This window comes from Lissotriton helveticus, chromosome 5_1 (assembly GCF_964261635.1).
Source record: "Lissotriton helveticus chromosome 5_1, aLisHel1.1, whole genome shotgun sequence".
NCBI classification, from domain to species: Eukaryota; Metazoa; Chordata; class Amphibia; order Caudata; family Salamandridae; genus Lissotriton; species Lissotriton helveticus.
This window is the reverse complement of record NC_136065.1, coordinates 99,640,140-99,668,098: the sequence shown is the minus strand read 5'-3', so window position 1 is coordinate 99,668,098 and position 27,959 is coordinate 99,640,140. Positions and strand designations below refer to the sequence as shown.

At 50.1% G+C, this 27,959-nt stretch overlaps 1 protein-coding gene across 1 annotated transcript; it reads right to left on the bottom strand.

Annotated features, from left to right (window-relative positions):
• Nucleotides 1–77: 77 nt before the first annotated feature.
• On the bottom strand, nt 78–26,982 carry LOC144752404 (uncharacterized). The gene is made up of 3 exons (XM_078640336.1): nt 26,289–26,982; nt 4,177–4,953; nt 78–679 (listed from the first exon to the last, which is right to left on the bottom strand). Exons 1-3 carry the CDS (start codon nt 26,980–26,982, stop codon nt 78–80), a joined length of 2,073 nt encoding a protein of 690 aa, XP_078496462.1.
• Nucleotides 26,983–27,959: the final 977 nt, after the last annotated feature.

Genomic DNA, 27,959 nt, shown 5'->3' with positions numbered 1-27,959 from the left:
CCACCCAGAAAGGTAGGCGGGGAAGACACGCCTCCCTTTCTGCCCCCCAACCGCGAAGCGAAAGAGAAACCAGAAAATCAGCGCTGCATGGCCAATGCCCGGGCTAATACCTCACGAATCTCCAACAAGTAAAGTGCCATGCCCACACGGGACAAATGAACTCCATCATCCCTAAAGAACTCAACAGACTCAAACTTAATGTCCCTGTGTGAAATCCTGCTGAAACCAAGGCTCCTACAGCAACGAGACACCTCAGAATTCACTTTCTTCCTAGCCCGATCGACAGCCCTGGGATTCACCGCTCCTCTCCATATCCTGCGAGGGATTAACTCTGTCCAAAAAACATGACACCCAGCCCACCGTTCCTTAATGAGGCCTAAATCTCGTTTCATAGCTCGCAGCAAGACTACACCTTTCGTTGCACATAGGTCATTTTCTCCCAAATGAATGACTAAAATATCCGGGCAGACACCGCCCACCATGTTGTTGTTCAAACAAGGGATCAACTCTCTCCAGAGCATCCCGCCTTTACCCTTCCAAAGAACGTTAAACATTCGATCATTGAAACCAAGTAGATCTCCAAAGTAACTCCTCGCTGCCTGGACTCTGGCCCACTTGACAAAGGAATGCCCCACTATCCAGACCGTTACCACCGAGGAGCGAGGCCCAGCAACGGATCCTGAAAAAGAAAAGAGAGTTAGAATCCTGTGAAGGAGGATGACGCATGCGCCTCCTCCGCCGAGCTCCTCACATAACGCTGCAAACAGTTAGAAGACCAACGCCCCAATCGCTTAATATCACTCTCAGACCAACTTCTGTGAAAAGCTTCAGTGGCTGCACCTATTCTGAAAGAGTGAGTACCATAAATATTGCCATCGAGACCTATGTGCTGTAGCGCTTTGCGCAAAACCATACGTAATTGATAAGGTGTTACAGGGGTGCCATTGATATGTTGGAAAACCAGGACTTCATCGCCACCCCCACACAAGGAACGCCAGCACCGCGCCAGCAGTAGAGGGCAAGTAAGCTTCGGAGCACATGCCTGTAACCACACACCTTTCCCCTTACCCGTCTGATCAGTTTTAGAACTGGCCAACCATACATGAACTCCCTCATCATAACAAAAAACGTCCCTCCAAAACAATCCACACTTATATTTTGAACCCAACAACTCCGATACCCTGAAAGCACCAAAAAACATGAATGCCATCAGCATTGAGAAAAGACATGCCTCAAAATCATCAGAACAAACTAAAGGCAAAACCGTAATTAACCTGGCAAGAACTTGCCAAGATATGGGGGCTCTGGATCTACCAACGTGCCCTTGCTCCCTGGCCCAGCCCTCAAGCATCCTTCTACCAATTTCCCCCGCAGATGGAGGATAGCCCCACCACAACTTCCCCATGAAAGCAATCCCCGCCAGTTTCCCAGCAATGGTTACTTTGGTCAAACCCTTATCCATGAGGTCCAGTATAAAGTTGACCACATCCTCCGACCGACTCGACAGATCCTCCCTTCTGACAGCACCAGATTCCAGAAATTCCTTCCACGCAAGGGAATACGCAGAACGCGTGGACACAGACAGAGAACCTACCACCAATTGAACGACCCGACCTCGCCGACGTGCCACAGATGACTCGGCATCGGAGTCGGGGATCTGTCCGCATCCCTCGCCAGTCCACGGAATCTCCCCCACTGTGAACGAGACAGAGCATCCGCAATGTCATTGTCCACGCCAGGAATGTGTAAAGCACGAAAATGAATATCGTGTTTCAAACAACCAAGAACAAAAACTCTCATAAGTTTCAACACCTGTTCGTCCCTGGCCGATTGGCGATTCACTATCTCCACCACCGCCATGTTATCCACACGAAACAGCACTTTCTTGTGCGCCAATTCCTCCCCCCACAGTGTCAAGGCGACCAACAAAGGGAACAGTTCCAGGAAAGTGATGCTGCGACCTCCATTCAACCATTCATCGGGCCAACGTTCCGCACACCATTTGCCATTCCAAAAGAGCCCAAAACCATCACTGCCAGCAGCATCCGAAAACATTTGTACATCCCACTGAAAGTCAACCTCTCTGACCAAGGGGACACCATTGAAGGAGTTCAGAAAAAACTTCCACGTTCTCAAATCCTCCTTGACACCAGCAGACAAACGAACACGATGGTGGGGCAAATGGTGACCTGCCAAAGCCCTGCCCAGTCTCCTACAAAAGGTCCTGCCCGCTCTCACCACTCTGCAGGCAAAATTCAAATGACCCAAAAGCACTTGAATCTCTTTCACCAACACTTTTCTCTTTGACAACATCACATCCAGTAATTCAATCATGTTGACCCTTTTGTCCTCGGGCAGTCGAGCAGACATAACCACAGAGTCTATTTCAATACCCAAAAAGGAGAGGACAGTGGCAGGGCCCATTGTTTTCTCGGGAGCCAAAGGAACTCCCAAATCCTCCATGAGCCCTTGGAATGTGTCCAGAGCCTTCTGGCACTCCGCGGAGCCCGGGGATCCGACAAAGAAAAAATCATCGAGATAGTGTGTTACCAGGGTATGACCGGACTGATGGGAAAAATACCATTGCAGAAAAGTACTAAAACACTCAAACAAGGCACACGATATGGAGCAGCCCATCGGCAGCGCCTTGTCCACGTACCATTTACCAGCGAACTGAATACCTAAAAGGCTCCAATCGTCCGGGTGGACAGGCAATAACCGAAAAGCAGACTTGATGTCACACTTAGCCATCTCAGCGGCTGCGCCCGCTGTCACAACAAGTGACATGGCCACGTCAACCGAAGAGTAAGAGACAGACACTGCCTCTGGGTCAATGAAATCATTAACAGACGACCCTTCAGGCCATGACAAATGTTGAATCAGCCGAAACTGTCCCGGTTCTTTCTTCGGGACAACTCCAACCGGTGAAACAATCAAGTTATGGATCGGCCAATCGTGAAACGGGCCAGCCATCCTCCCTTCATGTACCTCCTTATTAAGTTTGTCTTGTACCACTGTGGCATGTTCAGAAGCTGATTTTAAATTGGCAGACCACCTCCGTTCCCTAGAACCTAAGTAACCGAGTCGGAACCCAAACTGAAAACCTTCCAACAGTGTAACTTTTGCTGACTGATCTTCGAAACCATGGAGGGCAATACGCAGCTTTTCTAAATTAACTGGCGTACGAGCTCTTGGACCCAGCACCCTTAGCACCTCTGTATCCCCTTCCCCCTGAAAATTGTGAAGTCGTATTTGATGTTCCTGAAACCGTTTGCTTTCCATGTGTACCCTCCGATGGCTGATTGTCCCAACACTTGGACAACGGGTGCTTCCTACCACAACCTGAGCATTCATGTTTAAATTTACAATACTCCCTGGTACAGGAGCCCCTATTAAATTCCCAACAGAAACCAGACCCTGAGTGCAAGGTTGCAGTGGCCCCCACCCCTCCCCGGGTGGGCTTCCCCTGAAAGGGCCGGTAAACTAACGGCAAACCACTGGCCGTAAAAATGGTTTTCCCCCCTGACGCTGACCCCATTGTGTGTTGCCACAAGTCATTATCCAGCTCCCCCCACTTAGCCTCCGGGTCCCAAGCCATCCTGGCCCTAAATTCCTCATCATATTGAGACCAAGCAAAACCACCCCCGGTGATCTGGGCCTTGCGAATGACGTCCATGTATTTAAAAAGGGACACGCTGCGCTCAGGGAACTTTTCGCAATATACACTGGCATAAATCAAAAATGCAGCTGTCCAGTTTTCAATAGATAAAGGCACTCTGGGGCGTTTTGCCAGCTCAAACTCCTCCTCCTTAGACCCCTCTTTAGACCGGACTTCCCTGTGGAGTAGCTTCAGTAGTTCCACATACTCACCGTTCCAAATTCGTTCCTTGGTACTTAACATGAGATGAGCACCTAACGGTTTCGTAACCCCCATGTAAGGCAGTTTCTTGATTTTTAATTCTTTACTGGCCACAGGCTCTTTAACCTTGCTGGAAGCACCAGCCATAACACCACCTACCACCTTGTTCGTAACGTCTACCACATCATCTGTACCAACTGCTGTGTCTTTTACATAACGACCTTTGACCAGACGGCCATCACCACTAATCACTTCGGTTTCACCACCTGTACCCACAGACACCATCGTAGGTTTGGCCTGTGTGGCTGATTGCTCACCTGGCAACAGAGAGACCACTCTCGATGGCTCCGCCCGTGTCTCCGAGGTCAATGCATCCGGTCTGCGAGGCGCCCTACTCGATGGGCCGTGCTCTCTTCTCCCTTGCACTTGACTTTGGACCACTGGAGCCTGTAACACACTAGAAGAAACATGAGAGGGCACCCCCCTTTCCGGATCCCGCACTTCACCTTCTTCAGGACTCTCTTCGTCGTAGTCCAACACCACTGAATCGACACTGGTATGCAACAAATCACCACGGGTCTTACCCAACCCGGTATCAACCACCGTACATTTAAATGATTTTGAAACTCCAGGAGGGGGAGCAGACTGTACGCGCCTGTACCTCCCTGTGCGTTGACTCTGTAGCTCCTTAGCCGCCGGCAAGGCCTGCCACCTATACCTGCTACTCGTTGGGGCCAGCGGGGTCACGCCAGACCCTCGTGTGCTGGCCGCGGCGGGATCCCTCGGTGGAACAGAGAGGGCCGCGCTAGGCACTCTCCTCACTTCCCCTTGGCGAGATGGGACTGGACCGCGCCCTGCCAAGTCTGGACCTCCGCACCTATCCCTGTCCTGAAAAGAAAAGGTTTGGACTGGTGTGCTAGTGTTCCTACAAACTACATTCAAACCAGGCTCTGTCCCCCTCCAAGCACTATCCACACTCAGCATCTGACCCCTCTCCAAAGAACGTCCTCGAACAGTAGATCTCAAAGGCACCTCCCTAACCGGAGAGCCACCTATCACCTCTTCATCCTCACTGCAATCTAAATTATCCATTGCTACCACAGAAGAAGAAGGCTGAATAGGAGCTCTAGAACGCCACTCGTGGCCCGCACCCTCCTTCCGACAACTCCGCTGCGCGAGACCTGCTGCGCCAAAATGCTCCCACCCTGGGGAACCACACATAAAATATGGGCCTCTGGTATCACCAGTCAATAGCGGAACTGCATCCCTGGGCCCTTGTACCACCCCACCACTCACAGGGCCAACCCCCCTACCATGTTCCAACATCGTGCCCTGAGAGCCCACACCCCCTATGTTCAGTGCACCAGGTGTGCAAAGCCTTCCAGTGTTAAATACCACAGAAGAACTAAGAACTGCTGGCCCTGTACCAACAGCATATCGTGGGATACTATGGTCAGGAAGAAAGGATACGCGCCCCCCCATTGATATACTCCTGCCGTCTCTCTGAAGACTGTCATCCCCTCCCAGAAAAGCAGAAGACCCAAAATCCCCCGAACGTGGAGCCCCCTGCCCCAAAGCTACTCCAGAAAGCGAACCTCCTTCGCCCATTTGGGCCCATTCCCCCTCACCCCTAGAACCCCCCCCAACAGACAGAACATCACCCACTGAAGACCCAGGCGTGGAAAATAATAAGGGGCTACCAACATTACCCCCAACATCCACCAAATCAATATCTGCGCCCTGCCCAGAAACCACCTGCCCAGAAGAAATTGCCAGGCCCACTGAATCCCTCCCAACATGAGGTAACACCAAGCCCGACTCCCCCTGCTCTCCAACCTGCCTCACAGAAACCAACTGCCTTGAAGGGGTTAAAAACATTCCAGTTGCCGCCTCATTCGAAAACTGTGACTCCTCGACAAACCACTGAGCGTCACGTGCACCAATTTGAACTCGCTCCTGATCCGCACCTGGTAATGCAAACTGAACGGAGCCTCTGCGCGCACCACGCGCAGAAACTACCTCTGCAGGCTGAAAGCGCCGCTCGACCAGAGGGTCCGAAGCGGAGCGCTTCTTGCTCCGTCCCCGGCCCCCTCGTCCCCGCCTCCCTGACGATGAAGGGACAGAACCCAACGGCTCATTTAAAGACATTACTGCCGCCCGCGCCGCTGAGGAGGGAAGAAGCGCGCCTCCCGACACCTGCGTCTGCCCCACCATAACGCCAGACATGCCCGGGGCTCCCCCCGCCCCTACCGCCACACACGCATGGGGAGCCGGAGCAAAAGACGCCTCCCTCCCGCCCTCCACAGAAGCGCTGCGCGACGCCGGGGCTCCCACCTCCCCCGCAGACACACGCGTCAGCTGCTGAGGGGCCGGCTTCCTAGTACGGGACCGGCCCCTATCGCTTACCTGGCTCGGGCGTCTCTTCTTCGGCGACGAGCACGCCAATACCGCCGCAACTACGCCAGCTGAAGCCTGGCGCTGGGGTCGCGCCGGCCCACCTCCTGTCACCAAATCCATGCGACCTGCTTCAGCAAGCAGGCGCATCGCCTCGATCACACGGGCATCCTCCATTGACAAAGATACTGATATAATAAACCTAACAAAAGGCCTAACAAAAACCTCACACCACAAAACCCTGACAAAAAAGCTATAAGCCCACCTAGCCACCAGGTCACCAAACCTAAAATGGTGGCTGGTAGGCAGTGGGAGGGGAGTTTATAATTGGGCTATTCTGGTCCTACTAGACCAGCCCAAATCTAGAAACTTCTGTTCCTCTTAAAGTGATACCCCTCGCAGCCCTCCCAAACCGCCCGGGGGAGGGGACCTCCCGGCGGTCGGCTCCCTCCCCCAAGCCCCCCTTCTCTTCCTTTTGAAAAGTGGGTGTGACGATGCAGCGTAGGCTGGGATTAGCTGACAGTCTGTAGGCTCCGATGGACTGTAGTGTCCTGCCAGGACACAGTCTAGTTGTTTGCAGTGTAACCCTACACTAAACACACACCCACCACAGACGTCACTGGGTCAGGTGACGCGGTTAATAAAAGAGCCTGAGCGCACGTGCTCGAGGCCAGATCTACTATCTCCTAACTGGTGTCCTGTGTCATGCATTACTCCACCATGTGGGCCTAGGGCCCCAACACTACATTGGCGACGAGGTCGGAGCCGTGCCCTAGCGTGCAACGGCCGAAAATCAGGGGGAAAAGAAGGAGAATGCTGCCGAGTGAGGAGCAACCCCCCTGCAGCAAGAGATGAGTAGCAGAGGCCCGCGGGGCGTGCACTGAGCCCCGGGCCGAGAATACGAGGCAGGAGGTGACCGGGAGCCCACTCCGCACCTCCCGTGCCCAGCGTGTGTGCCCCCCCTGCCTGGAGGCGAAGAAAGAGCCGTGCAGAGCCCACCTGCATCGGCCGCCACCACTCGGCGAAACCTCCGCGGAGCCCATCCGCGTGGAGGAGAAAAGGCCCGTCGGACGAAGGTGAGCGGAGGGGGCCACGAATGCCAGGAGCGACCCCCTCTTATACTGCACAACTGCGGTGCCCACCCGCATGGCCTGCGTGCAACGCGGCCGAAAATAAACTCCGAATAAGGCGGAGCCAGCGGAGCTCACCCGAGGCCTGCCTGACGTGTCCCCCGCCGTGTGCATGAAGTACGGCGAGGGTGAATAAACATTAACTGTGCCCCCAAACAGTGAGAGCACTGCCAGACATTGTCCCCGCAATACAGCAAGACTCGCGGAGCCCTCCCACGGCCTGCCTGCAGCGCCCCCTCCCCCACCGCGTGTGTGAAGTGCGGCGGAGGGGTGAAAGACTGTGCTGAAGAGCGCCCGCAGCGTGAGGGGAGCTGCCAGGCGCTTAATAGCCGAAGCGGAGCCCACCCGCGGTCAACCACAAGTGCCCATGTGAATACTGCCAGAGCACCCCCAGTGAAGTGCGGCCGACCCTCCCCCGCCCGGCGCAGCGTGTGAACGGAGCGGCTGCTGCGAGCGGCGAGGAGAGCAGTGAGGGATGTCAGCTGCAAGAAGGAGAGCCCGTAGGGAAGCGGACCGTAGAGTGGGCAGTGACGGAAGCAAGAGCTGGAGTAGTGTCTGCCCCAGGCATTAGGGTGGAAATAGGCAGCCCGCCTTGCGATCCAGTGCCCATAAGTGTATGTATGCCCGTAAAAGCGGCAAAGATGACCAGCGAGTGCACCCCCTCCCCTACGGACTGTATGCGGCCAGGAGGAAAAACACGGGGAGGTCCGCAACATGTGGTGAGCTGCCGGGCATAAATATGCAAAGCGGAGCCCTCCCGTGGCAGCGTCAACACGAACCCCACTCACACACACTGCCTAGAAAATAGACTACATCCAGTTTAGTGGGGCGTCGAGATACGTGTGGTACCGTAGCCCCAACTAAAAGATAACAGAAACGCTTACCAGGGTCCAGAAACGAGGCCCGCAGCAAGAGTGAAGCTCCTAGGGCCGATCAGAGCCCTGCCGGGAATCGGGAGGAGCAGCAGCGCCATCTGGTGGCCGTTTCGCGCTACTGCGGGGAGAAACAGTATTTTAGGCTCAGCACACGCCTAACACAGGAAAACGGGATTGCTGCAGCCTACGGCAAACATGTACAAAAGAAAGTTGGTGTGACCTGCAGGTACAGACGGAACACTGTAGCACAAGACGGACTCTGTACAGCCAGTAAGGGAAGGACACCGATCACCAAGGGAAAGAAAATAAAGAAGCAGCAACCAGATTCTACCCCATTGCACTCACAGGGAGTCTTACCTTGTTCTGACAGTGTACAGAGCCTGACAACAGAAAAGGGGCAACACTAAGGCCCAGTGGAGACTGCCAAGCAGGACAGACTGCCAAAGAAGGAAAGTAGAAGCACAGCAGTGCACCAAGAAAACAGAAGCACAAAGTAACTGTGCAGCAACACGCAAGGAGTGAAGGAACTCCATGCACCAGACAGCACCAGCGTAAGCCTGCAACAACACAATAAGAGACTGAGCAAACCGTGTGCAGGAACACTGCCACGCCCAAATGACGCCACGTCAATACTCAACCTCCTGAAGACAAAAGGGAGACCGCGCAGAAACAAGCCAGCAACGCAGTAACACGCCACGAGGCGCAGGAACGCGCCAGAAGCACGGAACCGTACCACAAAGCGCAAGAACGCGACAGGAGTGCCAGAACTCCACACCCGCACGACAGGACCGCACAGCACTGCGCCAGAACGTGCCAAGAGCGCCAGGAACCAAGAGCGCCAGAGTGACGCTACACAGCGACACACCACCGCCACGGGACTGCGCACAAAGTTCCCCAAAAGAGACAGCAACGTCTCGCAGCAACCAGAGCGCCATCATCAGCACGCATGGTGACATGCACCAGAGTTGCACCAGGAGCGGTGACGCAACCCTCCTCCGCGCATACAAAGTGCGCCAACGCCAAAACACCGTGACGGTGAATAGTGACCACAAAGAAAATAACACAGCATGACAACTCATGCCCAAGATGAAAGCCGACCACCCAGTCTGGTCACCAAGGAAAGAAAAGCAGCAACAGAGAAGATCGCGACAACTGGTCCAGTCCGAGAAGAGAAGAACACCATGCCGGAGAGCTAGGCCCAGGCCAGAAAGAAACAGGTGGAGTGCACGCCGCCTGGGGAAGACTGGTCGGGAAGGCCAACGACAGCAAGAGGACCAGACAACGTCGCAAGAAGGAACATGGAAAGGAAGGGCGCGACGCCATACAGAAAAGGAAGAAGGGACAGGAAGATACGATGACAGGTCTAGTCACCAAGCCAAGTGAAGACAGTGTCCTACCACATGGACAAGACCAAGGGGACGACATGTAGAGGGCCCACTACATGGAAAAGCCTGGTTAGCATGAGTAAGCAAGAAAGAAGACCGGACCGCGTCGAGGAAGTGAACGAAGAGGAAGAATGGAGTAACACAACATCACTCCACAGAGGAGGAGAGAGAACCACAGCACACAGGAACATCGGTGCTGTCCAAGGAGCATTGCAACAGTCAGCACACAGAAACATCGGTGCTGGCCAAGAAACATCGCAACATCCGTGTGGATCCCAGTAACCCCTACAACCTGCATTCGAAGAGACCAACCACTGAAGAACTGCATGGGTGCCCCGTGAACCTGAAGCTTGCCGAAGCAGAGCATACCTGAGCACTAGACAATCCACCCTTGTGGACTACACAAGACTCGACTGTGGCCATGTCCGAAGTTCCGCAGCGACCCGCACAGCCCACGCGATCATGTGGCAGTCCAGGGGACAAGGGCCTCGGCCGCATGTCCTGTGAGAGAGGAATCCGGATGGGAGAGGTGCAGCAGCGGCAGCTCCACGACAGGCAACAGGAAGCATGAAGGCCCCAGGTAAACACCTGGCACCGAGAAACGGTCTGGTGAAGACACTGAACCCATGTCCTAACGGCAAGACCATCCTGGCGGATGACATCAACACCCCCGAGGACATCATGAGAGACTTGGCGGTGAGTCCGTTGGCAGTTCGGCAGCGACGCCTTTGCGCGGCTCATGCGAAGCCCGCACGGTCCACCCGGTCCCATCGTGTCCGGCAAGAGGGTCCTCCCAGCGTCTCTAGTGAGAGAAGAGTCCAAGCAGGAGAGGCCAGTCTTCGAGACTCCAGTGAGAGAGGAGTCTGGCAAGGAAGGCAAGTCGGAAGTTACTTGGCCGGACGGAGATGTGAAGGCATCAAGATCAGCAAATCCAAAGAAAGACCTCTCGTGCCATAGTCGTCTCCTACAACCAACAAGCGTTGTCATCCACTGGACTAGGAACACCTGCGAGACCCCTCAAGGGTCACACCCACTCTGCTCCCAATGCCCCAAGTGATGAACACTGTATATAAGCGTCAACACAGCAAGACAAGGATGATCTGAAGTACACCGCCGAGGTGAAGCTCATCTGACTGACTTTGTAGTCCTGGAACTTTCAACATTCTCCCAGCTGATCGCCTGAAGAAGATCTGTTGGGGCTATCAAATGTTATTGTTCTGTCTTCTTGCAGGTTGGACATTTGTTTTTCCTTTCATTAAAGTTGGGGAGGAATGTAGTGTCCTGCCAGGACACAGTCTAGTTGTTTGCAGTGTAACCCTACACTAAACACACACCCACCACAGACGTCACTGGGTCAGGTGACGCGCTTAATAAAAGAGCCTGAGCGCACGTGCTCGAGGCCAGATCTACTATCTCCTAACTGGTGTCCTGTGTCATGCATTACTCCACCATGTGGGCCTAGGGCCCCAACACTACAGACAACACCAGTGTGGATTGGCTGAATCTGCTAGACTGTTGGTTACTGCTGAGGACAACTTAACCTATAATTAGTTTAGAGTTTGCGGAGTTGTATTGGTTGATTAAGCTCAGCGCAGACTCGAATTCGCTGACAGCCTCTTTATTCCCATTGGTTGCAGCTGAGGGCAGCGAAGGCTCGGGTTGGTTAACAGTCTACTGGTCCCCATTGGTTAATGCTGAATATGGAAATCTCGTCCAAATTTCCCGCACAAATGGGCCATAGTTCATTACTTCACGTTGTGTTCTCGGCTGCTTGAGAAATAAAGCATAATAGGAAGGAGGAAGACTTTAAGACAAACAATGAGAAAGGGAAAAGACACGAGTAGATTTAAACAAGCATTTGCAATGCAATCGGTCTTGCCTTTGTGACCATATGAGTGTTTAGCCATGCATTATATTAACACAGATTACTGCAATGGAATGTGTGGCAGTGATTATAAGTGTGGCAGTAGATGTGGCATTGAAGTGGTATTTGAGCACTCAGGAGTGGTCTAAAGATTAATACATTAAATTATTGATAAACTTTAATTACATGTATATTAGTGGAGCCTACAAAGAGTGTTGTGTAAATCAGTGTTTGAGGTGCACAGCGGAAGAGAAAGGCAGACTTGGAGCGGAGGGGGGCGTTGTCTGGGGGACAGGTGTCTAATAGGAGAGAGGAGGGTAAGTAAGTAAGTAAGCAAATACTTTATTTGATTTGGTTTAAATCATACAAAGAGCGGGTTAACCGCTAAAAACACGTAAACACTTGTGATTTAAAATTCATGTATAAACACTAGTTAGTTAGTAAAATTTCCGTTTAAAACATTTGGATTATTAAAACAAAGGGAATCAAAGGAAAATAATACAGTTAGTGCCTTTTAGTCTAATGGAGTTGATCTGGCTTGAGGAATCTGATTCTTTTACTTATATTTGCTATAAAGTAGATGTCTAAGCATTTTCTGAATCAAGTTCTGTGTCTTTCCTTGCCAGCGCTTTTGCAGCTAGTCTTAAAAGCTTTAGTGATTTACATGCCAATTGCACTGTTGATCCTCATAAACATCTTATTACTGCGGATCTGCATGTCCTTATCTGCTCTTTTTTAAACAACGGCCGCAGCAGTTTTTTCCGTTCGGATAGTAGTGCCGGGCAAATACAGAGTAGGTGGGGCACTGATTCATCTCCATGTCCGCAAAGGCGACAGTCCGTTGAAAGCCAGGTGCGTTTCCATTTAGGAGTTAAATCTTTAGTGGGATACACTCCCAGTCTCAGTAGAATTAATTGCTATTTCATTCGGTTTATGAAATGTTCCAGAAGGTATGGTTGGGGCTTTAGCTTTTTATATGTCGGGAGCACCGTCCATGCATTTGTTTTCTTGGACAACGTGGCTTTATCCTGATCGTGGGACATTTGGATGACTGTTTTGTTGACCAATTGTTTAAACTCCGAGTAGGACGGTGTAGTATGCCATGCTTCCTCTAACTTCAAAGCCTCAATGGATTTTTTTAGGAACGAATGAATCGAATTGGTCAATTTTGATTGCTTTTCGACTTCCAGCCAGCAATAATGTACCAGGGAGTCGTCCTCTGCTGCTCGCATTCTCCAATAATATTTGACCAGTGCTCCCTGTCTTGCCATGGTCTGATTCTTTAGCCCAAATTCAAGTCTTATCCGGTCTTGTGAGATATGGCGCGGGATGTTGAACAGTTTTTTGAAGAGACTAGTTTGGGCGATATTTAAGGATGTTGCATCCTTAGCATTTAATAGTTCAGAACCGTATGTTATTGCGGGTAAAAATTTTGATGCCACGACCTTTAATAAGTGAGTAGTGGAGCTGTCACTGAGGTTTTTTTGCAAGGTTTTGAATGCAAACAGTAGTTGATTAGCTTTTGTTTTCCGATGTTCTTGGTGTTGCTTGTAATTAAGATGGCTATCCAAAGTTAATCCCAAATACTTGTATGTCTCCTCGCGGTCCAAACTATTGCTGTTAATCGTCCGAATGAATTTTGGTATTTTTTTCTTTGGACTGGAAAAACACATGACCTTTGTTTTTTTAAAGTTTATCTGTAGTTGGTTTAGGTCTATGTATTCTGCCAATTTGTTTATTAGTCGTTGTAGGCCTCTGGGCGTTTGGGAGAGCAATACTATATCATCTGCGTGTTGCAGACTTACTATTCTCACATTCCCCAGTTTAGGAGGATCGCCTAATGTTGAACGTAGGTGGTTGTCTAGGTCAGCTGTGTATATAATAAATAAACAGGGGGCCAGGACGCACCCTTGTTTTAGGCCATTGATGGTAGTGATTTTGTTTGTTAGGCTTCGACCATCTCCTATTTTTATTTGAACCCATGTTTTCGAATAAAGGTCTATGATTGCATTTAGTAAATTTGTAGGTGCGCCCCAAGATTCCATTTTTGCCCACAAGGCTTGTCTAGGGACCTTATCAAAGGCCGCCTTAAGGTCCACGTAACATGCATACAATACTTTGGAGTTTGTGATGGATTGATTGGCCAGGAGTGTGACGGCAGAAATGTTTGCTAAAGTGCCCATTCCGGCTCGAAAACCTGTCTGTGTGTTGGGGATCAGTTTGGTGTTATCTACCCAATCTTCTAGATCCTTAAGCAGGTTTGCTGCATTGATTTTTGCCTCAACGTCTATAAGGGCTATCAACCTATAATTTAAGGGATTTGCACGAGCCCCTGATTTAAATATTGGGTGCAACATACTTCCTCGCCAGGAGTAGAGAATAGTGTGAGATTCCGAAATGTTGTCGAATAGTATGGCCAGGTGTTTGGACCAAAATAGTAAGTCTTTTTTAAATAGGGCGTTCGGCAGACCATTGGGTCCCGGCGCCCCGTCTGATCTCTATTTTTTTATGATATACATTACTTGTTTTTGTGAGATCTGGTTGTCGACAACTGTATGGTCTGACCCAGATGTTTCCAGATGATGTTGCTGCAATTTTCCTTCCTTTTGTTTTTCTTGTGAGTTGCTATGATAGTTCAGGTGCATGTTGCTGGTCGTGTGGTGTGAAGCCTGCGAGGTTCGTTGCGCTGTTTCTACCTTCCTCTGCTCTCTTGTTGGGGTCTCGCTGATGGTGCTATGGTGTGTTTGTATCGCCTTCCCTGTTTCATTTTCAGTGATAATTCTGGGGGCCGTTTGTGAATTATATATATTTTCTATGTGATCTCGCCATGCATGCTCGGTTATATCAGAGTTAAAATGCCGATTTTTTCCGTTAGATAAAACGTTAATCTGGGCCCAGAACTGCTTGGAATTTTGTTGTCGGCTTACATAGAGCATTTTTGTCCATAGCTGCTCATTGTATTTGCGTTTAGCGCCTCGAGTCTCTTTTTTCAGGTCACATTTCATTTGTTTAATTGATGTCAGAGCCTTCCGGGAAGGTTGTTGACCGTGAGTTCGCAGTTGTCTCAATGCTTTATTTAATTTTTAGTTTTTTGTCCTTAACGCTTTTGTGTACCATTCTGACATGTTGATCCGGGCCGCTTTTTGATTTTTGGAGCTCTGTATAAACGTTCTGTGCAAGCTGTCGATTAAGGACTCCCAAGTCTCTATCCCCATTGGTTTTGCACCAGTAGTTGTCAGAAAATCTGTGCAAGACTCCATGATTTTGTCAACACTGTTTTCATTCCATGTTAACCGATTTAAATTGTGCAGTCGAGTAAAATGCGTCAGCGCATTTGATGGCAAAGACTTTTCCCTGAAATCTATTAGTGTGAATGATTGGGGATAGTGGTCACTTTCTACTCTTTCTATTATTTGAAAGTTTGTAATACTGCGGAATAAATCTGGGTCGGCTAAGGTGAAGTCAATGGTTGCTGCTGATTTTGCCATCACTCTTGTGAAAGCTGCGGGGCTATCTTGCGGGCCTCGACCGTTTAAGGTGTATAGTGCTTGTTTGTCTAACAGTGCAGCGCATTTCTTGCCCGATGTGTCAAATCTTGTTGTGTTATTGCTCCTGGCTGTTATTCCATTTGGAAGGCTTTTCTTTTGGGCTTGCATCACGTTGTGGAAAAAGGGTCAGGCAGATCAGGTCGATTACCCCTTTTCAAGGTTTGCCCGGCGATAGCCGCCTCTCACCCCACTCAAGGTTACCAAATGAAGAGGCAGGCGCTGGAGACTGGAAGGCAGGAAACAGGAGTTTATTCCGACGGAGCAGAACACGTCAAATCAGACAACAGGGTATCTTCTCGAGGTGCTCTAACCGCATCTCTGAGGCCTGGCCTCTTATACACAAGTTTATGGCTTTATTACATTTATGACATCCGTGGTATTGCTTTGAAGTACGAAAAAGGCATCTTTGGAATCCCCGGTTCAGGCCCGTTCTCACACATATCTACAGTAGTGTTCCCCACCCAAATCTCAGCATGATAGCTATCGCGCAGCTGGACATTCCGCTGGGAACAGGAATGCGGGCTATCGGTCGGATCTAGGGGTGTGAAGGCATTGATTAATCCCCGCTCCTTTGATGTGAGGCGAGGTCCTACTGTAGGGGGCAATAAACTGCATCTGTTGGGCTAGGTGATGGCCTGGGATCAGGCCGGACAATCGGGCAGGGAGGAAGAGGTTATCAAAAGGGCCTGTTCTATGAATGAGATAAAAGAGTGAGGGGGTTCAGCACGGGATGTGGCTCGGAGGCAGGGTCGCGCTGGAGGTGCGTTTATGGCCCAGGCAGGAGAGACCGGGGGCTGTTGGGGCGCGGGGGATGCTTGCGAGGCCGGGGGGTGAGGGGGAGAGACGCGCTGGCTATTGGCAGTGGGCATAGAGACCATGGTTTTCAAAAAAATGGCTGCTGCTGCAAGTGTGCGTGAGTCTGAAAGGGGACAAGATGGCGCCGATAATGTTGACATCGCAAACCAGATTTTAACAGTCCTCCCTTTTCAACATATCTAGCCATTTTGTCTAGTCGATATCGATCTTCATTAAATCCTTAACCTCGACGTCGTACAATGCTCTCATGCGTTCCTTGTCAAAGTCCAGAGTCTTTGGGCAGATACAGTTTGCACATAGTGAGCACAAAGGCGGCAGACATTGAATTCCTAGGCAGAACCCACATAACACAACAATGGGTATCAGTATAATTGTAAACAACATCCACCCCCAGTCTTTTATTGTACTCCAGAACCAACTCCCAAGCGACCATTCTTCTTGTTCCTGATGAACCTCGGAGGAAAGTCTGTGGAGATGTTCGATGGCTTTGTACACTGAGGGCGAATTGTCCGTTACGTAGGTGCAGCAGCTGGACCCGATGATGCGGCATGCCCCTCCACGATCTGCTAGAACCACATCTAGAACAAGGCGGTTCTGAAGAGCCACCAAGCGGACTGCTTGAAGCTCGGCTGTGTTATTTGAGAGGATGCCAGCTGTAATGTTCATGGTTGTTTCAACGGCCTGGGTCAAATGTCGGATGGCACGGCTGTTTGTCATTGGACCCCAGAGTGGAACAAGTCCCTTCATTGCGTCCAGGAACTGTGCTCCGGTAGAGTCGGCTTGGTCAATGTCTCTCTCTCGTTTTTGTCGGTGGTGGCTTGCAGATGCCACATAGGTCGGAGGAAGGATGAAGGCAATGTAGCAGGTACCTCCCCAGCCCTTTGGGAGCCAGGTGTAGGCTTTCGTACCGCAGACAAAGTACATGTTTGGAGAGGTGACAAAAGAGGGTGGGTCAGTTGTGTCCAAGGTTCTGGTGATGTTGCAGGCACTGTGACCTACAAATTGTGTCCCGAGGCCTTCGATGCATACAAGACCCGAGACATTGACAACAGATAGGGCCACAGTCAAGGTGGCTGCTGTTCGTTTCCGGAGGTAGGAGAAGGTAGGTCTGGCCGGGTTGTTGAACACCTGCATTTCGACACGTTCTTTGGCTGGGATGTCCAAGTGAACAGAGGTGTTGGGCGTCAGAGGGCAAAAGGGTGCAGTTGTTCTTTTTGTTTCGTCCGGCCAGGCCCCATGATAAAAGTGAGACATGGTTTCGCTGGAGATTACTCTATCTCTGTAGCTCTCCTGCAGGAGAATCAGCCAGGCGAGGCAGGAGCCGTGAACAGAGAATGGCGAAGGAATGAATGGGATGGAGTGTCCGGTGGCGTGTGGCAGCAACCCACAGATCCAGCAATTGGTGGCATTGGCGGTAAGGTTGTGTTGGTGCAACAGTTGTACGAAGGAGTTGTTCCAGAACTCCTTACGTCTTTCTCGGAGTTGAGGTGAAAGAGAGATCAAGTAGTGTTCTTTCACAGTGACAGGTAGTACAGTGGCTAGAAGTGTCTTATGTGCTGGCGAACCTTCTTCCAAGATCCAGAGGGTGGTCATGAGGAGGAGGCAGAAGAGAAGGGTAACAAAGAAGGCAATAGTCTTTGAACTGTGCATTTTGTCAGTCTTTGGGTTTCTGTAGTGGGTCTTTGGATATCCGGTCGCTTCCACCATCTTCACGTCGGGTGCTTCCATCATCTTCGGATCGGGCGCTTCCATCATCTTCAAGGGGGCTCGGTAGTGGGCAGAACCACAGACTTCGTTTGGCTTCTCTCCTGGCAACCTTAGTAGTGTTAGGGCACCACTCTGAGAATATAAACTTAGTCAGCGGTCTACTTAGCCGAAGCTCCCTCCTTTCGTCGTAGGTTGTACCCTTCTCTGGATGGCACAGTGGGGTCGGGATATGTTGCCAGTTCAAGCGCGTCTGTTTCCGGGTAGCAGCTCAGGGATGGTCGATCTTTGTTCAGGAGCTCTTCTTGCGTGGTCACGCCTTCGGTTGTTGTCAGATTCGACGAGATCTTCTTGCAATGGTGTGCGTGCAGCCAATTGCGCTTTCCCTCCACTCGAAGAGCTGTTCGGGTGGTGATCAAAACTTGCCAGGGGCCCGTCCAGCGGGGTTCCAGACTCTTCTCCCACTGGAAGTTCCGAATTAGGACAAAATCTCCAGGCTGGATGGTATGTCCGGGGCCCCTGGAAGCATCAGGGATGGCCTGCAGCACCTGATGATGAATAACAGACAGCGTTTTAGTTAGGTTATACAGATAGTCAGACATTAGGACGTCCGGGACGTCGTGAATAGATGTCGGTTTGGGTGCAGACCAGATACTCATGGGTCGGCCAAAAACGACCTCGTAAGGGGTCAAGTGGTGTTTGGTGGGGGTGGAACGCATTGACAACAATGCCAGGGGAAGAGCGTCTGGCCATTTTAGTCCTGTGGTAGCCACTATTTTTGCCAGTTTTAGTTTCAATGTGGCGTTGTGTCGCTCGACCAGTCCAGCAGATTGGGGGTGAAAAACTGCGTGGAATTTCTGTCGTACCCCCAGCCCCTTCAGGATAAGCTGGATAACCTCGGCTACGAAATGGGGGCCATTGTCACTCCATAAAATACGACAAAGGCCGTAGCGAGGGAAGAACTCTTTCAGTAGTACTTTTGCAGTGGCAATGGCAGTGTTGTCACGCGTCGGGTAGGCTTCCACCCATTTGCTAAAAGTGCATACAACGACAAGTACATACTTCAGTCCTTGACATCTCTCTAACTGGATATAGTCCATCTGTAGGACTTCAAATGGATGGTTGGGGACCCCAAACCCTCCCCGGGGTACGACAGTTCCTTTCCCAGGGTTGTGTTGCAGGCAGACTAGACATTGCTGGACTAATCGTTTGGCTGAGTCTGCAATTCTATCATTATGCCAAACTCGGGAGACAAGTTCGGTCATAGGGGCAGATCCTATGTGTGCAGGGGAATGAGCCATAGTCAGTATGGGGATCAGATACGAGTTGGGTAGCAACCATTTGTTCGTGTCTTTTGTCCGCCAGCAGCCTTCATCGTCTTTTAATCCCACCCGTGCCCATTCAGTCAATTCGTGTGGTGAGCTGGCCATTTGGATGTACCTAATAGTTTCCCTAGCGTCCGTCCATTTTTCTGCTTGTGACCTAGTCACGTACATGTGAGTCGTCGTCCTATTCTCAGCTGTGGTTCGGGCAGTGATGTCGGCCAGTGCATTTCCCTGTCCAATGATGTCTGTCACCTTTTTGTGTGCTTGGCATTTGATCACGGCAAGTCGTTTGGGGAGGAGAACCGCTTCAGTCAAAGCGGAGACTAGATCTCCGTGCAGGATGGGTGTGCCATGAGATGTCAGAAATCCCCTCTCCTTCCATAAGAGCCCAAAATGATGAACCACCCCGAAGGCATACTGGCTGTCCGTGTAAATGTTTGCTGTTGTCCCCTTTGCTAGGATACATGCTCGTGTGAGGGCAATCAGTTCTGCCGCCTGTGCGGATCGTTGCGTGATGCGGGCGGTTTCAACTACAGTTCGGGCTGTGGTAACTGCATAGGCAGCTGAGGTGGTGCCGTCGGGGAGTTTAATGCAAGAGCCGTCTACCCATAGCTCTCCGTCAGGGTTTGGGAAGGCAGTGTCTCGGAGGTCAACTCTACTCCTAGTCTGTTCGTCCGTGAGGGTCACACAGTCATGTATAGGGGGGACATTTGGGTCATTTTCGGGCAGAGGCAACAAGGTGGCTGGGTTCAGCGTGGTGCATCTTTTCAGCGTGATGTGGGGTGCAAGCAGAGTCAGTTCGTATCCAGTCAGTCGTGCGCTAGTCAGGTGTTGCGTCTTAGTCTGGTTCAGGAGGGTGTCAACAGCATGGGGCACTAATACCGTGAGGGAATTCGAGAGTACGATCCCCTCACTTTGTCGGATAGAGACAGCAGCGGCAGCTACGGCTCGAAGGCAGGCAGGCAAAGCTCTCGCTACGGGGTCAAGAGTGGCAGAGAAATAGGCACATGGTCGTTGCTTGGGGCCGATGGTTTGAGTCAGGACAGACAAAGCGGATCCCTCCCTTTCGTGAGTGTAGAGAGAGAAGGGTTTGGTATAATCGGGGTTCCTAGGACTGGTGCAGAACAAAGGGCGTCTTGAAGTACTTTGAAGGAGAATTGGCATTCGGGGGTCCAAGGGAGCAGGAAGGGGACATCTTTAGCTAGTAGAGAAAGCAGTGGCTTTACAATGAGGCTGAAGTTTGGCAACCACTGCCGGCAGAAGGAGGTGAGGCCTACCAGGGAGCGGACTTGTTTCTGGGTCTTTGGGACAGGGGTTTCTAGAATGGCCTGGATTCGATCGGGTGTAAGCTTTCTCCCGTCTTTGGACAAGAGGTGGCCTAGGTAGGTGACCTGGGGTTGGCAGAATTGCAACTTCTTCTTGGAGACCTTGTGGCCATTTTCCGCAAGGAAGTGCAGGAGTTGCACAGTGGTAGTGACTGCAAGTGGAGTGGTGTCGGCCGCCAAAAAGATATCATCGACGTATTGTATCAACACCACTCCATCCGGCAGCTGAACGGCGTCCAGCTGTCTCTTGAGGGCCTGGCTATAGATGCTGGGACTTTCTGTGTAACCTTGGGGAGCTCTACAAAATCTATATGAGCGGGATTTTAACGTGAAGCCGAAAAGGTAGCGGCTGTCTGAGTGGATGGGGATGGAGAAGAATGCATTCTTGAGATCGATTACAGTGAAGGTGGTGGCTGTGGAAGGAATCAGGGTCAGAATGGTGGTGATATCCGAGACTACGGGGTACTGAGGTACAACCACTTTGTTGACCTCTCGAAGGTCGATGATGAAGCGGTACGCTTTCTCATCTCCCTCACCCTGCTTCTTTACAATGGGTAGGATAGGGCTGTTGCAAATATTGCTGACTACTTCCTCTACCACTCCTGCCTCTACCAAGGACTGAATTATCTTTACCAATGCCTTCTCACCTTCGGGCGATATCCGATACTGTGGGAGTTTTGGGAGTATCGCATCTTGGCGAACAGTTATGTGCACAGGGTCAATCATCATGCGTCCTACGTCAGCGTCAGTTTTGGCCCGCAGATACAGAGGTAGAGAGTCGAGTAAGGATGAGTCAGCGTCAGAGATGGAGAACATGTGTCGTAAGGGATAAGGTCTGAGCAGAGTCGGGTTATCGTACAGAATGACTCGAACTCCGTCCTGTGAACACCTAATAGTAGCTCGGAAATGCTTCAGTAAGTCAAGTCCCATAATGGCATCGGGGGTGTTGGAGGAAAGCAGAAACGTCGTGTCAGTGGGGTTACTGTCCAAGTCGAAGGAGATCGGCGCGGACAAGGGATTAGTGGAGGGCGTTCCATCAAAACCTATTGATGTTATGTGTGAGCCAGACAAGGGTGCCCTTGGAATCAGTTGTTTAGATAACGCACTACGTGTCGCACCAGTGTCTACCAGAAATGGAGACTTCGTACCAAGGACCTTAGCGGTGACATAAGGACCTTGCTGGTCAACATAGAGCTCGACTGGATCCCTCCCTTGCCCTTGGCAGTCCTATGCGAAGTCGCGGGCATCGTCACAGTCAGCCTGCTGGCATTGGTTCTGTCGGGGGTGGTCAAAAGTGTTCGGTCTGCCTGGTCTGTCATTGCTAGCGTCGTTTGTGTGCCCTCGTCCCTGTCCTCTATTTTTCGGCCCATCCGCTACGTCTTTTGTGTCTCTATTTTTGTACATTTCTAACAGGACCGGACACTGGGACTTCCAATGCCCAAATCCCTTGCAGAACGCACACTGGTTGTCGTCAATGTCTGTCCGTCCAGCATAGGGCGCGGGGGTACGGTCTTTTGGGGGTGGATTTCTAGGGGCAGTCGACTGGTAGTGTCCTTTGTACGGTTCCCTACCTATCGTCGCTCCTTGCAATTGAGCGATCATTACTCGTTCTTTCAAGTCCTTTTTCTTTCTCTCAGTCGCTTTGTCGTTCTCATTCTTTTGTCGTTCGTAGTATTGAGCCATCTGAAGGATAGCCGCAGGTTTGGAGGCAGCCCAACTACTTTCACTAGTCTGCAGTCTCTGCGAGACTTCTGGAGTCAGGCCCTTTACGTAATTCTGGACGAATAAGTGATGTCCGGTTGCAGAGGTCATGTCCTGGCCGCTGTAATCGGAGAACACCGTTTCGAACCTGGAAAAGTATTCTGATACGTCTTCCTGGGGTTTCTGGCAGCAGGCCGTTACTATCGACCAGTCCAACTTCTTTTCTGGGACTATCGTTTTGAGTTTTTGTACGATTTTGTCTGGCAGGTCTAGAATTGATTTCAAAGGTTTCTGTCCGGGCTCTCGTTGCTTGTCTATGCCATCGAGTTGTAACCAGGTATGTCCGAACAGCTCAAGGTGGTCGACTTTCCGGATTAGCCTCCACACATCAGCTGGTAGACATAGCCCGAAGAACAAGTCGATGTCCGCTAGGGTCATAATCGTCGACCCCAAGACGGTACCTAATTCTGTGTAGAAGGCAGTGGGGTTCTTTCGTAGATCGGGCAAGGACTTTCGGAAAGTCAGGATGTCTTGCCGATCCCAGGGTTGGTAGACCCAGTTGTACACTACCCTCCCCCTCGCATCTTGGTGGTTAATATCGTCGTGTGTTCCCTGTCCTCGTGAGGGGACCCAATAAGGAGCTGCTTCTCTTATCGGCATCATGGTGTTAGTTCCCTCGGTTTGAGGTACAGTCGCTACAGGGGTCGTGGTACTAGCTTCTAATCTTTGTAAAGTGAGGTGGCGGAAGGCTTCAAGCGTGCGCGTGAAGAGGTCCGTCACATCACCCTCGCCCTCGTCTCCAATGTCGGTTTCTATACAGAGTTGTTAGGCTTTCAGGACCTTTGTTCCGATACCGGTCTTCATATGCGTTAAGGGTGTGGTAACAGAAACGTGCAACAAAGTGTCGTTTGTGGTTATCAGCATATGTATTGCATATATCTGTCACGTAATCTTCGTTTTCTTTCCGTTCTACTAGCGTCTTTACGATTTTATCAATCCCTGCTCGTTCATTCTTACTCAATCGATTTAATCTAGCGGAGTCTTTCTTCTCAGTGTCGGGGTCATCTACTATTGCTGCTTGCGCTGCGCTGAGTACAAGGGGCTCGGCCGGTGCAGAGGCCGTGAGGACCGAGGCTCTGGTACCGCTCTCATCTGTGCTTGGGGGTTGCGTGCGTTGCACTAGGGGTTGGGAAGGGGCGTATGGAGGGGGCATGTAGATGATCGGGGGACCTAGCAGTAGATCATCGTTCGCTCGCTGCTTCGAAGGTAGCTCAGGGTAAAGTGTGGCGGGCGTTCTATCGGGACATTGGCTTGATGTTTCAGATTCTTGTTTTAGTTTAGCTTCCTCTCTTTCTCATATTTCTTCTTTCAACTTGCTCGCGGCTAAATGAGCTGCTTTTCGTAATTCTTTTTCTAGTCTGACTTCATTTCTTTTCTTTCGCTGTTCTGTTTCTTTGCGCCACATGCCAAAACTATCAAGCATAGTGGGCGTTGTTTTATTGTTACAAAGGGCTGTTTCCAGCACGCTTATTTTAGTATCATCGAAGGATCCTATCAGTGGCCACTGACTTTCCCGATCCCTTTTAGTATATTTATGCCATAATTTACTATAAGCTACGGCGACTAGTCCATACTTTAAAAACATATCCTTATTAGGGGTGCCTTCCAGAGGAGCCGGATGATCCACCTCTAATAAGCGGTCCGGGCTGAACCAACTACTGAACAATGGGGAGAAGATAGGCATGACGGGTTACAATGGGGACAAAAGTCTGCACTACCTATCCTTCACTACTTTGCGAAGACTAGGCAGAATATTTCTATTCTACAGTACTCGCAAATAGGGAATACCCAAAGAGAGAACTAATTCCAAACAGTCAATGTTCGGACAAACAATCAATCAATCAAATGAGGAATAAAATAGGCGCGACGGGTTACAATGGGGGCAAAAGCCTGCGCTACCTACCCTTCACTATCTGCAAAGAGAGAGGGAAATTCCTGTTCCTCCCCGTTTGTAGGCAGAGAAGATCCTTTCAGAGAACCAATTTCGAACAGTTAATGCTCGAACAAACAATCAATCAATGGAGAGGGAAGTAGGCGCGACGGGTTACAACGGGGGCAAAAGCCTGCGCTACCTACCCTTCACTATCTGCAAAGGGAGAATACTCCTATCCTTCCCCGTTTGTAGACAGAGAATCTCTCAGAACCAAACAATCAAATGCGTAATACTAGTATTTTCCAAGACAATCAAACAATCAATTCGCAATTCGTCGTGTTACACGACCTTACCCGGACCGCATGGACAGTTTCTCGTCTTCCGCTTCCAGCGCCTGATCGTCCTCTATTCTCCGTAATTGCTGTGGCACTCCTGATGGTTCCCAGTCAGGACCGTAGATCACTCGAGAGAGGTCTGCTCGGAACCGGTGAAGTTCGGATGATCGGCTGCCAGACGAGGGTTTATCGGGCAGGAGCTCTTTCCCGATCTTTGCAGTCGTTCACACTGTCGTTGGGACCTCTCCCACTGGATCCACGTGTCGCTGATGGGCCCCACGTTTGGGACGCCAATTGTGGAAAAAGGGTCAGGCAGATCAGGTCGATTACCCCTTTTCAAGGTTTGCCCGGCGATAGCCGCCTCTCACCCCACTCAAGGTTACCAAATGAAGAGGCAGGCGCTGGAGACTGGAAGGCAGGAAACAGGAGTTTATTCTGACGGAGCAGAACACGTCAAATCAGACAACAGGGTATCTTCTCGAGGTGCTCTAACCGCATCTCTGAGGCCTGGCCTCTTATACACAAGTTTATGGCTTTATTACATTTATGACATCCGTGGTATTGCTTTGAAGTACGAAAAAGGCATCTTTTGAATCCCCGGTTCAGGCCCGTTCTCACACATATCTACAGTAGGGGTCACCACCCAAATCTCAGCATGATGGCTATCGCGCAGCTGGACATTCCGCTGGGAACAGGAATGCGGGCTATCGGTCGGATCTAGGGGTGTGAAGGCATTGATTAATCCCCGCTCCTTTGATGTGAGGCGAGGTCCTACTGTAGGGGGCAATAAACTGCATCTGTTGGGCTAGGTGATGGCCTGGGATCAGGCCGGACAATCGGGCAGGGAGGAAGAGGTTATCAAAAGGGCCTGTTCTATGAATGAGATGAAAGAGTGAGGGGGTTCAGCATGGGATGTGGCTCGGAGGCAGGGTCGCGCTGGAGGTGCGTTTATGGCCCAGGCAGGAGAGACCGGGGGCTGTCGGGGCGCGGGGGATGCTTGCGAGGCCGGGGGGTGAGGGGGAGAGACGCGCTGGCTATTGGCAGTGGGCAGAGAGACCATGGTTTTCAAAAAAATGGCTGCTGCTGCAAGTGTGCGTGAGTCTGAAAGGGGACAAGATGGCGCCGATAATGTTGACATCGCAAACCAGATTTTAACAACGTTCATGTTAAAGTCACCGGACAATATTATTTTGGCGTGTGGGTGTATTGCTTTTATAATTTTGATGGCGGCGGCCAGTTGTTGGATGTGTCTCCCCTTATGCTTGTGGGCTGGGTGGATGTAGATGTTCATTATTATCAAAGTGCAAGTGATGTTAACTTCAAATTTAATGCATTGCATCCAGCTCGAGTCTAAGTCGATGTTTTCTTCTTTCCATCGGATTTCTGTGGCCGTATATATTGATAAGCCACCCTTGGCTCTTCCGTGTACTGACTCCTTTTTAGCTGGGTTTAAATGTTCTTTATAGCCTACGATCGGAGTATATGTTGTCTGCCAGGTTTCTTGCAGCAGCAGTATATCGTACTGTAGAATAAAGTCTGCAAAGTCAGTTTCCCCTATTTTAGATGCTAGGCCATTCACGTTCCAGGAGCAGATATTAATGTCCTGCGCGGAGTTTGATTTTGTTTGGGATTTTGTTCATACGGCTCCTAGTTGTGTAGTTGGTGATCTCCAGTTTTGGTTAACCTCTTGTTGGGTTTTGTCTGGGTGTGAGATTGTAATTGTGATTTGTCTTGTGAATATGACATCATCCTTTATTTGATCGTGAGTCCCTTTTAGGATGCCCTCTATGCGTTGATGGTGTTGTAGGGGACTTGGGTAACGGGGGGGTTCCACCTCTTTTAGTTCTATACCCCATTCCGCGAATACCTCCTTATGCCTCAAAATCTGTTCAGCGACTGAGTAATTTATCCAGGTGGCTATTGTTTTTTCGACTCCTATTTGACTAATGGTAGATTTGAATTCAATTCTTACCAGGTCACTGGATGTTATATGGCTCAGGGCTGGTATGGATTTGAATAGCTTTAGAATTGTGCTTCGATTTAGTATGTCGTGGGTTCCTCTCGATTTGTAGTGTGGAATCAATTCTATCTCACTTTGAGCCGTGAATGATTGTTTTTTATTATTATACATCGGGACCCCTGATAATGGTTCTGTTAGGTCTTGATGGTGTATATTGCCGAGCTGGACTGGTTTGACTTGATCTTGTTGTATCTTTTCAATGTGCTCAATTGTATTTTGGAGCTTTGGGATGTTTTGTATTTCATTATTATGATTTAATGTCCGCGTTTCACCTTTCCCGCTTGTTACTATGTCCTGTGCCTTGGCTTCTTTTTCCTTTGTAATTTGGTTCTTTGAGGGTTGCATTGTGTCGATTATTACGACTGCTTTGTTTTTTTCCTTGTCCTTTTCCTTCTCAGCCGACGACTTGAATATGTCATAAATTTTATTAGTTGACAAATTTCCATTTTTTGTTTTATTTTTGCCGTCATGATTTATTGTGATTGCGGATTCTTTTAATGCCAAGTTTTTATGATTCGTCGTGCTGATTGGCTCACTGCCACTTTCGTTATTTTCATCGGGTCTTTTCTGGGTTGGTGTCAGCGAAGCTTGTGAGGTGACTTTATGTTTTTTTTGCTTTTCCTTGCTTTCCTCAGGCGTTTGCGTTCCCGTTTTGAGAGGGGTTTTGCGAAGCTTTCTTGTTCCTTGCTTTGTGCTGGTTCCTTCAATGAAATGCTTTGATTTGGGAAAGGTGTTGAGCTTTCTAATTGCGGATGTTCCTCTGTTCATTCCCAGTCTTTCTCTATGACTGGCAGGTTGTTTCCCTCTTGCAATGGTTTAGTATTGAAGATTAGGGTGTCCTTTTTAGTTCCGTCTGCCTCCTTAAGCTCTCCTTCCGTTGAAATTGTGGAATTTAATTGTGTGTCCCTTACTACCCCCAGCAACTCTGACATTATGGTCTGGACGGTTGCAAGCTTGTCTATTATTTGGTGGCAATGGCACGTGTAATAAGTGAAATCCCGTGCTTGTTGTACCTTTGTTATCATGGCATTTAAGTTGTGTAGTTTTTGATCTATTCCCTGCACATATAGAGCTAGTGCATTAAGTAGCTCAACTTGAGTGTTCAGCTTGTCAGCATGATAAGTAGCTGCTGATCCTATCGTCTTCATGGTACTAAGTAACTGATCCCAAAAAGGTCCTGTTGATGTACTTTCTCAATGTTCCTTGGGGTATTGTCCCTCTTCTTTCTTAGTGCATCGCCCTGGTGAGGGTGGTTTTTGGGATTTTGAGTGACTAAGTAGTTTGGTTGATTCAGTTTCGTGGGGTGGTCTGAAAGGTGATTCATTTATCTTGCTTTGGCATGACGTCTGCATTAAATGTTGTGCTATTTGAGGTTGCTTGCTTAGTTGTTTCGGATTTGTGGCAAGTTGATCCTGTACGTTGGTTATTTGGCCCGTGAACTGGACAGGTGATGGATTTAATTGTGGGTCAACAGGTTTGTTTGGCATTGCGTGCGAGCTATCAAAGCTGTCATCACTGTCCTGCTCTAGCGTCGGGTTACCATCCTGGCTCTGTTCTTCACAAGGCTGCCAAGTAATTTGTTGGTCTATTTGGAACTGTTGGAGCTGTTGGTTTTGCTGCCTTAGTTGATTTGTTTGTGCTTGGTGGGTCCATTGTTTAGGTGTAAGTTCCGACTCATGTTTAAATCCCTGTTCGTTGTGTACTACGGCCTGAATGGCCTGTTGGCAGAGGCCATGATGAACCAG